At 53.8% G+C, this 12,665-nt stretch overlaps 2 protein-coding genes across 3 annotated transcripts in view; one reads left to right on the plus strand and one right to left on the minus strand.

The window, feature by feature from the left end:
- Positions 1–12,665, plus strand: part of SLC7A7 (solute carrier family 7 member 7) — a 158,230-nt gene that overhangs the window by 79,725 nt on the left and 65,840 nt on the right. The gene's annotated exons all lie outside the window — the stretch shown is intronic.
- On the minus strand, positions 1,582–11,998 carry MMP14 (matrix metallopeptidase 14). 2 transcript variants are annotated; one of them, XM_081290519.1, is made up of 10 exons: positions 11,599–11,998; positions 7,760–7,908; positions 7,351–7,473; positions 6,682–6,989; positions 5,799–5,960; positions 5,334–5,494; positions 4,995–5,133; positions 4,527–4,677; positions 3,940–4,055; positions 1,582–3,607 (listed from the first exon to the last, which is right to left on the minus strand). In XM_081290519.1, exons 1-10 carry the CDS (start codon positions 11,704–11,706, stop codon positions 3,276–3,278), a joined length of 1,749 nt encoding a protein of 582 aa, XP_081146645.1. In that variant the 5' UTR covers positions 11,707–11,998; the 3' UTR covers positions 1,582–3,275. The 2 variants fall into 2 exon arrangements, with proteins under 2 accessions (XP_081146645.1, XP_081146644.1); XM_081290518.1 differs by having other exon boundaries at positions 5,334–5,490; positions 5,795–5,960.

A 12,665-nucleotide genomic window follows, 5' to 3' on the forward strand; every position in this document is an offset into this window, starting at 1 on the left:
AAAGCAGAGTTTGCAGGTCCTTGGGAGCCACAGGGCCTTCTGCCTCCCCTCATTCCTGCCTAACCCAGTGGTTCACTCAATTGGGGCCTCGTGATCACTTAGACACCTCCCTGGGTCACTGGGCAGCCTCACAGGGGTGGGTCAGGCAGGCCCAAGCACGTCAGAGGCACGGGACCCTGGAGCCTCCACCCGCTATCTGCTCGTGAAGCCTTCCTCTTTGTCTGTGGTCCTCCATTCCCATATTTCCCCCTTGGCTTCAGAGAGCATCTTGTGATTCCAGAATCACGGCCAAACAATTTCCTCGTGATGGGGAAACCACACTCCAGCCGCGGGAGCCCTAGGCTCCCCCTCTTCTTCCCTCTGGCAGTCTCCCTTCCCCCAGCTCCTTCACTGGCTCCAGCTGTTTTGCAGAACTCCCACTGGATAACATCTGTAATTACCTCCAGATGTGGACCACAAAAACAAAAAGGGCCATGAGCTCATCTTTGAGTTCCTTGCCACATGCACGAACCCCACCACCCCTAGATGCCCCTGACTTGCCCATGCTGCGTTCCTGTGGTCCCCATCCCCTCCAGTGAGGATGGTGGGGAGGAGATGTCCAGCACCACTGAGACATAGAGGACTGCCAAACAGCTGTTGGCAGGGGAGGAGCAGGAGGCCAGGCACAGGGTCAGGGTTCCTGACAGGAAGGTGGGGTACCCCTTCTGCCAAAGCAATCACACCAAGGAGCCTTGAATAGCAGCTGGATGAAGGAGTAGAGTAGGTGGGGCCAAGGTTCTTCGAGGCAGGGTGTGGAGGGGGCCTGGGCTGGAGCCCGGTGGGCTGGGCTGAGGCAGGAAGGGAAGGCGGGTGAGGGAAGGGGGCTGCTCTCTTCCAGCTGAGCTGACTCAGCAACTGGGCTGATTCCTCCCTTCAGGCTGGATTCGGAGGAAGGGCGGGTAGACAGCCTGGGAACCCAGTCTAGGGTAGCAGTTTCTAAGGAAAGAGGAAACAAAGCCTTGTTATTCTGCCCTTCCAACCTGACCATCCCGGCTCTCCTGGGCAATTGAGGGGAGGTCAGTTTTTCCAGAGGCAGGCTGCTCCCAATAGGTCTTGGGGCAACCTCTTTCTCTTTCCTTTCCTTCAGTCCCAGCAGCAGAGGCCCAGGCTCAGAAAAAACTTTGGCTCCTGAGGGCCTTCACTGAGCCTGGGGCTGAATATGATCATGGGAATACCCCCCCGCTGCAGGCAGAGGCATGAGGAAACTGAGGTCTGTGGCCAGATCACACGACATGGTAATGCAATTTAGGAAGATTTTCCAAGTGGCCTCAGCTTGATCACTTCCTCTTATCTTTGGCAGCCTTCAGTCTCAAAACTAGTCTTTTAAGGCAGGTTGGGGGAGAGCAACCCTTCCCCAGTGGGGTGTGGCCTGCTCCCCAACTCTGGCCCTTGAATCCCATTAGTTTGCTAAGAATAAACATTCTTTTATGAAAAATTACCAGAACTCTATTTCAGGGAAAGTGCTGCTCAAGACACCTGCTCTCCTTTCCAGCCCGCCATCCACATCCCGCTCACCCCTATACAGAACTGCAGTCACACAGAGAATGTGAAACACAGTTTATTCTTTGTGGAAAGGTTGAACAAGGTCAAAAATGTCCTTAGAGGGCACTGACCCAGCCCCGCCCTGCAGGTTCCTGGGGTCAGATGCCTCTGCCCCCCTCCCCCACCCTACCCCCCTGCCCCTTGTTAACAAAAAGGAACAATTTGAATGAAGTTCATATATAATAATTATAATAAAAATATACATTAAACAAAAAAACAAACAAACAAGACAGAAATTTAGCCGAACTGCCAGCACCGTTCACCCCATTTCCCCTACCCCCATCCCTCACCTCCCTGACATCCCTCTCCTCTAGCTCCCTCCACAGGGTGTTTCTCTCCCAAGTCCCCAGTACCATGACTACCTTCAGTGGCTGAAGGAGACTTAAAATGGGTGGGCTGGGTGTGAGAAGGAGGACTGGACACTGATAAGATGGGCTGAGGAGTGCGGGCGTCAGGGAGGTGAGGGGCTAACCCCACTGAGCAGCACCCAGGCACCTGCTCTTCACTGAGGTGAAAGGCAGACTGAGTGTTGCCAGGCCTCAGGGAACCTCCTCTGGTCCCACAAACAGGTGGCCTCTCTCCATAAGTCCTCCAAGTCCCCCAGTGCCCTTTTTGTTCCTTTCTCTGGGCTTCTTGCCCAGAGGAAGGGGACAAAGAGGAGCCAGTGTGCCTTCCTCAGGACTTTCCTGAGAGCTCCAATAAAATGTGCCTTCCCCTGGGTACCACCGCCCAACTTGTGGTGCCCCTGTGGCCACCCAGCCCCCAACCTCTACTGCTGCCACTCTTCATTTCCTGTCCCCTCTGACTCTGGCCCTTGGGTCCCAGCCCCAGCTGCCTGTATTTGAACAAGGTTCTTCTGTGGCCTTCAGGATCTTCAGGTCTGGAGCCCTGGGTGTCTCCCCTTGGCCCCATTCCAACTTGGGCTTTACCTCCTGGTTTCAGCTCTTCCAACCTTGAAATCCCCATTCAAGGCTAACATTCAAGAGGGGTTAGGGCTGCCAAGGGTTTCTTCAGCCCCAGTTTAGTCCTTAATGGCTCAGGCTATTTCTTTGGAAATTCTCCGGGGTAAGTGGGGCAGAGGCAGATCTTTGTGGGGAGGAACTCAACTGACCAAGCCACTAAGACCCTCTCTGAGTTCTCCTCCTGAGATCTTAGGTGGCAGAGCCATCCCCACCCTCTCACACTTTCTCAGGGCCTCTGCCCCACAACACGATTAGATTCCTTTTTAGCCAAAGAGTGGTGGGAGGCTGCCAAATGGGTACACCTGGGGCTTGTGGGGCTGGAGTGCCCAGAGCCTCCTGAGGTCAGAGTTCAGAGGTTTAAGGTATGTCAGGGGATGGAAAAGGAGCAGATGACCTCATCTGACCTTTGCCAGTGAGGACTGAGAGTCCTGCCTTCAAGTGCAGAGCCCCCATGACATTCAAAAGGGGCCGAACACACACCAAGCTACAGGGTTCCCCTGAGGATCAGAGGCTAGAAGGGACCACCCTCCTGCTCAGGCCTCAGGGGCCCCCATCTGGGGAAGAAGCAATGCCAGGGGTGAGGGTGGGAGAGGCCAGTCAGGGACAGAGAGAAGGGAGGATGGACGAAGGGGGCTCAGGACGGGTGGGAGCAGCCCACCCACCACCACCTGCTGCCACTGGCCATCAGAGGCGAAGTTCTTGTGGTAGGAGTGGGTGGGCCGGCGGTGGGGGTCAGACCTTGTCCAGCAGGGAGCGCTGGCAGTAAAGCAGTCGCTTGGGAGTCCCATGGCGTCTGAAGAAGAAGACGGCGAGGCCCACTGCCAGCACCAGGAGCAGCAGCAGCACAGGCAGCACTACGGCAGCTGCGCTCACAGCCCCGCTGCCCTCCTCGTCCACCTCGATGATGATCACCTCTGTCTCTTCCTCAGTCCCCTCGTCAGGTCGGCCCCCTGATGGGCAGCCCATCCAGTCCCTTAGGGCCGACTTGGGATAGCCTGGCTCTACCTTCAGCTTCTGGTTGTTGAATTTCCAGTATTTGTTCCCTTTGTAGAAGTAAGTGAAGACTGCAGGGGTCAACAGGAAGGAGGACAAGAGACAGGGCAGGGTGAAAAGGTCCCAAAGGAGAAGAACAGAAGGAAGTTGTTAGTGTGACATCAGCTGAGCTCACCTGCACCTTTCCAAGCATCAGTTTCCTCAGCTATAAAATGGAGGCAATGATAGTACCAGGTTGGGAGAGGGGCAGGGCTCATGGGATACGACCATGAATGCACCTGGCCCAGTCCCTGGCACATGGTAAGGGACTTACCATCCACCTTGTTTTCCCTATGACGTTCTGTTTTCCTTATCTCTCTATTCCCACCCTCCTCTCATGGACACCTTTCTTTGTCCCACTCACCTTCATCACTGCCCATGAATGACCCTCTGGGAGACTCAGGGATTCCTTCCCAGACTTTGATATTTTTGGGATACTCGCTGTCCACTGCCCTGAACTCCTCATTGAAACGGTAGTACCTGGGGGAGGGGAGGGGAAGTGGTTGGACATGGCATGTCCTTTGAGTGTACCAGGAACCAGGACAGAATGCAACAGTAGACAAAGAGTAGCTGTGGACAGGGTGGGGGGACGGGGGTTTTTGAGTAATGAGAGCCTGCAGCTGAAAGTGGCGGAAGGAGGAGGTAGAAGGGAGGGCCCGGGCTGTAAGAAGCCACCAGCAGCCCTTAATGACAGTGCCTGGCTGCTAGGGCAGAGGCACAGTGCCGGGGGCAGGAGGCGTCAAATGACCAGGTTTGAAATGGTGACCCGGTCACATCCCACTCACAAGGCACCCAACAGAGGCTGCTCATTGCTAGGCAACAGTGGAGGCTCATTCAGCAACTTCATTAGGGAAAGAAACATCTTGGCAGAAGGTGGGTCCTTCCAGAATTTGAAGATGGGATTTGGGGGTGGCAGTAGTGACCCCTGGGGTTAAGGGGTAGAGGTCTTACTTGTTTCCCCTGAAGAAGTAGGTCTTTCCATTGGGCATCCAGAATAGAGCAGCATCGATTCTGTCAGTAGGCAGTCCTCGGCCCAACTCCTTAATGTGTTTGGGGTAGCCAGGTTCCAGGGAAGCCTCATCAAATACCCAATGCTTGTCTCCTGGGGAGGACCAAGAAGGGCAAAATCCGGGTTTAACTTGGGCTCTGGGGTATTTGGAGGAGTCAAGTGGAATCAGCTCCTCAAGAGAGACTAAGGTAGAATCCTGGTTACTTTTTTTTTTTTTTTTTTGATACTAGATATTGAACCAGGGTCACTCTACCACTAAGATATATATATATCTCCCCAGTCCTTTTTATTTTTTTGAGACAAGATCTTACTAAGTTGCCTAGGCTGTCCTTGAACTTGTAATCCTCCTGTCTCAGCCTCCTGAGTAGCTGGGATTACAAGTGTGCTCCACTGCACCAGCACCTGGTTACCTTTGAAGAAGACAAATTTCCCATCTTTCCTCTCATAGGCAGTGTTAATTGATGCAGGCAGGCCCCTCCAAAATTGGCCAATGGGCATTGGGTATCCATCCATTACTTGGTTATTCCTCACCCTCCAGAACCAGCGCTCCTGGAACCAGACAAGGCACAAAGAACACATTATGTCTTGTAGCTTAATCCTCTTCCCCAGTCCCCAAATTTCTAAGCTCCCCCACTGCTCTCTTTGTCCCTTGATTTTAATTTCCATTTTTCCTGTTGCTGTTTCAACCCAGTCTCCCTGCCATAGAACCCTTTTGTCCCCAGAACCAGCCCATTTCTTCTTCTTCTCACCTTGAAGACAAACATCTCCCCTCGGAGCATGGCCACAGTGTCAAAGTTCCCATCACAGATGTTGGGCCCATAGTTTGGGTTTTTGGGCTTATCAGGGACAGAGGGCCGGGAGGTAGATCTAGGCTGAGGGGGCATCTTGGTGGGTGACCCTGACTCACTCCCTGGGGGAGAGAACAAGAGGGACACTTTAGACTTGGGAGTGGAAGGGATGGAAGAACAGACAAAGGGGTAGATGGATCCTTAGAAAGGTGTGGAGGGGCTCACACCCTCTAGTGGAGGCTGAAGCAATCAGCTGGGAGGCAACCGAGAGGGTGTTCTCAAAAGTGAGAGCTGAGGAGGCAAGATCAGGCGGGGTATGTGTGTGTGCAGATACCACTGGGCATAGGGAGGGAAATGCACAGAGCAGAAGCTAGGAGGGGACGAGGAGTTGAGAAGAGGGAGCAGTTGTGGGTGTGGATTACTTGCCATAAAGTTGCTGGATGCCCCGGCGATCATCATCAGGCAGCACAAAGTTCTCTGTGTCCATCCATTGGTAAAAGGGTGCCATGATGGCCGAGGGGTCATTGGAATGCTCGAGGCCTAGGGCATGGCCCAGTTCGTGCACAGCCACCAAGAAGACATCGTTCCCTGGAGGGGTGGGCATGGTAAGATGATAGCCTACCTTGCTTCCTCAGGCTCACTGCTTGCCTACCAGAGTTTCTCACACAAGCCTGCCAGGTATATTTTCCACCCAAGATGACCAAATCCTGAGGTCCAATTTTCTGTTTGGTATTTAAGGCTCAAAGTCAGTAACCTCCTCTGGGTGGAGTGAGAGTGCTCTGGGGCAAGATCCCAATTTTCTGGGAACACCTGGAAAGCTAAGGCCTTCTGCAGGCCTCAGATTCTCTGAGGAGCTAGACATGATGTTTGCCTGGAAAAAGTGGGTGAGAAGGATGCTTTGAATCCTTTGGAAAGTCAGGAGGTGACGAAGAACCAAATGTAAGTAACTCAAAACAGTATTCTTGCTTTTACTTTTTTTTGCTACAGGAGACTGAACCCACAGGTGCTTAATTACTGAGCCACATTCCCAGCCCTTTTTATTTTTTTATTTTGAGACGCAGTCTTGTTAAGTTGCCTAGGGCCTTGCTAAATTGCTGAGGCTGGCCTCAAACTTGCAATCCTCCCGCCTCAATCTCCCAGATTGCTGGGATTACAGGCAGTGCCACCATGACTGGCAGATTCCTGCTTTTGTTAGAAGTCAGACCAGATCTTTGTGGTCCCTTTTAGCCCTGAGATTTTGGTAGGAGGACAACTTCCCCTTAAGTGACTGGTGACTTCATGGAGTAGGACCCAAGGCTCCCACACTCACCATTTAGATCCTCATTCCGCACAGTCCAGGGCTCAGCAGAATCAAAGTGGGTGTCTCCTCCAATGTTGGGGCCCGGGAAGTAGGCATGGGCTAGGAAGCCGCCCTCACCATCAAAGGGTGTGCTGTCACCATGGAAACCCTCGGCAAACAAGATCATGATGTCAGCCTGCTTCTCGTGGCCTTCCCGGATGTAGGCATATGGTACTTCTCGAAAGCGTAGTGGTGTGGCACTCTCCCAAACACGGAATGCCTTGCGAATGGCTTCGAATGTGGCATACTCACCCACCTTAGGGGTGTAATTCTGGATGCTGAGGTCCGTCCATGAAGGGAGAGAATGGGGAGGTGTTAGGACAACAAGGGGCAAAATTCTCCTTCCCTGTATTCTCCCAGGTCTGACTGAACTGCCCAGCTAGTTTTATTTGCCCAACCTCCTCTTCCTACTGCTTCAGCATGATGCCTCAACCCCGAGAACTGAAGGCTTAGGGACCCCTTAGACTTTGGCTGTCTGGTGTATCCCTTGATGGCTGCACCTCTCTCCAGGATCACAGCCATTTTCCTCCCTGCTCCCCAGGAAAAAAAGGGAGAGGGGGGGTGTCTCTGAGTCTGTAGAACACAACTGACAGGGAAGGGTATTAGATGTGATAAAGGTTCCTGGCCAGTTGGACTCACCAGAAAGTGATCTCATTATGCTGCCATTTGAGGCCCTGGATGGCGTAGCGCTTCCTTCGAACATTGGCCTTGATCTCAGCCCCAAACTTGTCTGGAACACCACAGCGGGGACGCCTCATGGCCCTGGAATGGGAGGATTGGGGTCAGTGCAGTGTATGAAAGACAAAGGTCTCCAGAGGGGAGGGTGGAGTTCTCCAGCAGGTCCTGGATACTTGCCTCTGGCCCTAGCACCAGTGTTGGGTGAGGCTCTGTGTCCGTGTGGGGATAGGCCAACATTATAGAGAGGGTCAGAATCCTTTATGTGGAGATGAGGTATGGGGTCAGGAGCTAGGCATTCAGGTAGCAACATCTCTGGTGCTCAATGTGTCAGTGGGTATGGGACAGAATTCCTGCCAGGGTAAGCACTTACTTCATGGTATCTGCATCAGCCTTGCCTGTCACTTGCAACCCATAGAACTTCTGCATGGCAGCAAGGGCAGCTGAGACTGTCTGGGGTGAGCGCTGTGTGTGGGTACGCAGGTCCCCAGGAGGCAGGTAGCCATACTGCTGCAGCCAGGCCTGTAGGGAAAGGGATGTGGCTTGGAACATTCCCACCTGGCCCAGGGGGCACATCTGCCTCCCGACATTATCTGCCATAGGTACTTGGCTTGGTCAGAAGAGGGGGATGGATTCCCAGCCTGGCTCTGGCAGCACATCTGCAGAAACTCATAGGCTGATCTAAACTCTGGTCTACACCCCAGTATAGCTTGTCCTCTTGGGGCTGTGAGCACAGACATGGCTAGGGAGCCATAGCTCTAGACTATCTGTAGTTCTCTTGAGAATGAGAGCTCTAAGATTTAGCAGAGAGTTCTAGGGTGTCTTCTCAGAGCTGTGATTCCTTATGGCACTATTCTCCTCTGTGTCAGTGTTCTTGCAAATTCAACATGTCACATCTAGGGGTGGGTTGTATCCACAATGGGAGGAGGGGTGGTGTCAGGCTGAGGGGGCTTTACTGTTGTGCTCCACATGATGCTCTCTTGGGACAGAGGTACCATGCCTCCAGGACCCTCACAGCTGAGATCTTTTTAGAAAGAAGGGCAGAAAAGGAGCTAGAGCTAAGGATGGCTGCTGAGAGGGGAAGCTGGGGTCTTTGGAAGTAGTAAAAGTCCAATCCCACCACTATCCCTATCTAAACACCATCTGCCCTAGGGCTTGGAACTAAGGGCCCATTTAAGGTTCTCAGTGGAGGAAGTGGGAGATGGGGGAGGGTAGCATGTAGTATTTTACAGTGGTGACTGTATTTTATTTCAGGTATGTTGTGAATTGTTCATAATATAAAGGCTGGAAAATTGCCTTGAATTAAAGTTAGGTTTTTGGTGTTTGATTGAAAGGTACACACACTACAAAGCCCCACTGAGAAAAAAAGTCAGCCTTTATTGTAAGAACAATGAAGTATTTTCCTAATGCCTGAAAAATAAAACAAGCCAAGTTATGTATAGAATATGAAAATGCCTGGATTCTTTTATGGGAGACAAGACCCAGACAGCTCTGGTCCCTGCTCTAGCTTTGCCTTTTTAAGGAGTCCAGAGAGGGCTGGAGGTTGCCTAGGATAGGGACTTAGAGGGGTGAGGGCTGCTGTTTGTGCTGCATCCCCTATCCATGGTCATCCGATGTATCTCCACATAACCCTTCCCTTCTAGGCCCAGGCCCTAGTGGTGGATCAATGCTCTGGCAGGGGGACTGGGGGTGATTCAGGAGCAGCTGACTGGGGACCTAAGCCCACAGGGGCAAATATTGCAACATAGTTCCAGGAAGTGATCCCCAAGGCTGACAGGAGGTAGGGCCTGAGACAGAAACGACCCAGCTTTTCCCCAGCCAACAGGCCTGGCAGAACAACTCTAGTACCATGTGGCTCAGAGAGCCCCTCCTCAGGGGTACAGGAAGGAATGCAGTTTAACCTCTGGTATACCAGAGGGGAGCCAGGCAGGGTGCTACAGTCTGGAGCTGTTCTCTGGGAGCTGTAGGCTTGCCCTGACCTGTGCAGGCTGATGCCACAGCCAGTGCCCTCAGGAGGCCTGCTGTGGCCTGTGCCCAAGTATGCAGGAAACTCCCTTTGCCCCTAGCCTCACCTGTAATGGGATGTTCTAATCCTGGAGCTGTAAGTCAGTAGGAATGAGGCAGGTCCCCTCATTTCTCAGAGAGCCAAGCTGAGAGGGATGCTCTTATGGGAAAGAGGCAGAGGTGGAGAGAATCCACACCCAAGACTCTAGGAAAAATCCCTCTCCACTGTTTTTAAAGAGGTGGGTAGGTCTAACTATTCACACTCACAGCTTCTACCCCAAGCCCTATGAAGGAAAATGGAGGCTTATTCAAGAAAGGGACTTCCCTTGACTCAAAGAGTCACAAGGCCCTGTCCCTTTCCTCCTCCCAGGCTTGGGCAATTTTCTTCCTTCCATCTCACAGGGGCAGGATCTGAGCAAAGCAAGAACCACAGAGACTATGAGGTCGGAACCACAGAAGAGAGGACTCTTGTGTCTGCGGCTGGATGGGGGGAAGGGCAGAGCGCCAGACAGGCCAAGAGGAGGAGAGGGCTGTCCTGGAGCTAGTGCAGGGCTTTGGAGGCCTGGTGGGAGGAACCCAGCTGCCTGAGGCCCGGGCCACCCCAGCTCTTCCTCCTGACTGGCCTGAAGGAGCAACAATGTTGGTTCACAGAACTCAACTTTGTTCTGATGAATGAGAGGAGCAAGGTATTGTCCTGGGGGAAAGTCAAGGGAACATCTCCTACATAGGAGTTCTGGAGAGGGTTAGGGACCTCTGGCTCTGTAACAGGCCTGGGATCCCTATCTCTGGGACTGCCCCTCCTTTCCTCAGCCTCCCATCCTTCCATGGCCCAGAAGCAAACGGTGGTTCTGGCACCCGGACACCTCATGACCCACTTAAAACAGAGCCAGGGCTGCTGCCCCTCCCTTAGGGGGCCTAGCAGGGCAGGGGAGGGAAAAAAAGGCAGGGCTATGAAGTTGGCAGTGGGCAGCCCCCAGATGCCCAGGCTCCTTTTAGCTCTCCCTTTCAGGCTCAGATGAAGGGTCCATGACCATAAGGCTTCGCCTCCAATCCCAGGCAGATTTTTACTTTCTTCCGTCTATAAGCACTATAGTCCCATTCCTAGGGCCATGCTTTCCCCATTCACCTCAGATCACTTCAGGGACAGAGGGAGTGTGTTCTTCTTTCTGGAGAGGTTTCCTTCGGGGGTGGAACAAGGTCTGGGACCCGGGCGCAGGAAACCAAATCCAGATCCCATCCCCCTTCTTGGGCCCTTCCAGGCCCCTCCCGACCGCACCCAGGCCCTCGCCGGACTGAGTGGGTTGGGATGACCCAAAATAAGAAGCTGATTAAATCCGTCTCCCACCTTCACCCCAAAATAAAAGAGGAAAAACTTCCTCAGACAACTCCCACGCGGCTTCCTCCAGGGCCGGGTGGGCCACGGGCAGGGTAGGGGTAAGGATGGGGGTGGGGGGCGCTGGAGTCAGTCGAGACGCCTGAGGGCGCCCTGGACCAGGCCCTCTCCCCAGTTTCCCTGCAATTGATGCAGAAACACAATTAACAACAAAAAAGGGCCTGAAGGCGCTGACGGGGATGGGGATGGTGGCTGTGCTGAGCCCCCCCCCCCGCACCCCCCACAAGGGACCTTTGTGTGTACGAAAAGCGGCCAGAGAGCTAGCGCTGCTAACCTCGACGCCAGGACTCGGGCGCGGACACAGAGGGGTCCACTTGGGGAGGCTGATGGGCAGGGGGGACACTCGGACGTCCACCCGCGACCACATCTGGCCGCAGATGTATTGGTGGAGAGCGCTCCTCCCCGCGAGCGCAACAGCGCTGGAAAGTTGCAACAACAAATTCGCACATGACAAGGAACCCGGACAGCGCGGGGTTTGAGCGGAGTCCAAGTGTTTATCAGGCTCGCAACTGAGCTGAGCGCAGAGCTCAGGGGAATTGGGGAGGGGGGTTCGCTCCGCTGAAAAGTTCTTCCAAGAAAAAGAAGGAATGGGAAAGAGAGTCGGTGGCGGCGAAGGGGGGTTGGTTGGAGGCAGGCAAAAGTTGGATCGACTTGGAAGTTTGGATATGGGGAAGGAAAAAAGCAGGGGGGAGGGATCCTGCAGGCCGGAGCTGCCGAGATCCCTCCTCTCCGAGTGGGGGCTGTCCCCTTGGAGACCCCCGGACTCGACTCCCTGGCGGGTGCGACTACGGGAAGAACCGAAGGAGCTCACTTACTTCGGGGCTGAAGCTGCTGCTTTGGGCCGAGCCGAGGGAGGCGAGCGCGGTGCCGAGCGTGAGCAAGGGGAGCAGGAGGCTGCAGGAGGGTCGAGGGGCGGGAGACATGGTCCGAGACGTCGGGGCAGCCGGGCCGTGCAGGCTCCGCGGCTGGGCCCACGCCCTGGGGTCGCGCCGCCGCTCCCTCCGGGCGCCTTTGTCTTCGCTAGGCACTGAATTTGGATTCCCAGAGCTCTCTCGGCTTGGAGAAGAGGGGATTGTTCTTGAAAGTGCCTGTTTGCTCTTCTCCTCTTCCCCGTTTTTTTGATCTTTCTTCTGCTTAGTAGGCGAACTGGGTCGGGAGCCCTCTCCGCTCTCTCCTTAGGTCCCTCCCTTCTCTCGCAGCCTCTCCTCCGCCCCCGCCCCAATGCCCTCCTTTCCTGGTGGGGACGTGGTTGTTTCAGCCTGAATCCAATTACAGTGAAGAGCTGGAGGAGGGCGGGAGGGGGTGAAACCAACCCAAAGTTGCCTTTCTGTGGTGCAGACTGCCATCTGCAGGGGTTGAGGCCACAGATGACATCCATGGGAGTTGTAGGGTACCCCGGGAACGGGATGTGGGAGACTTTCTCCCCCTAAGCATATTTTCGGTGGCTTGCTTTTTGTGGTATTCAGCATTTGTCTCACCTCCGAGTGGGATATACTGGGAGGCTGAGTTGCTAGGGCCAACTAAGAGCTCAGGGTCAGAGATGGTGGTCAGGAGTGATCTTCCATGTCAGTGAAAAAGGTTAGAAGGAGCATTTAGTAATAGAGGTTTGTTTGCAGTACCTGATAACGGCCTCCTCTGGTCCCCAGTCTCCCCCACCCCACCCCTGCCCCCAATACAAACAACAACAAACTCCACAACTGCACAGGCTGGGAGAGGGTGTCCATCCTGTAGAAAATTAATGGGTTCCCTATATTATTGTCTTTCATAATCTGCTCCTTAAATTAGAGCTAAGTAGGAAAGGGGTGCAAAGCCAGGGAATCTGGGGAAAAGCAAGTCAAGTTTGGTGAAACTGTTGGAAAAAAAAAAGGTGTTTGGATTTTGG

Source organism: Spermophilus citellus (assembly GCF_964194105.1).
Source record: "Spermophilus citellus genome assembly, chromosome: 4".
Classification (NCBI taxonomy): domain Eukaryota; kingdom Metazoa; phylum Chordata; class Mammalia; order Rodentia; family Sciuridae; genus Spermophilus; species Spermophilus citellus.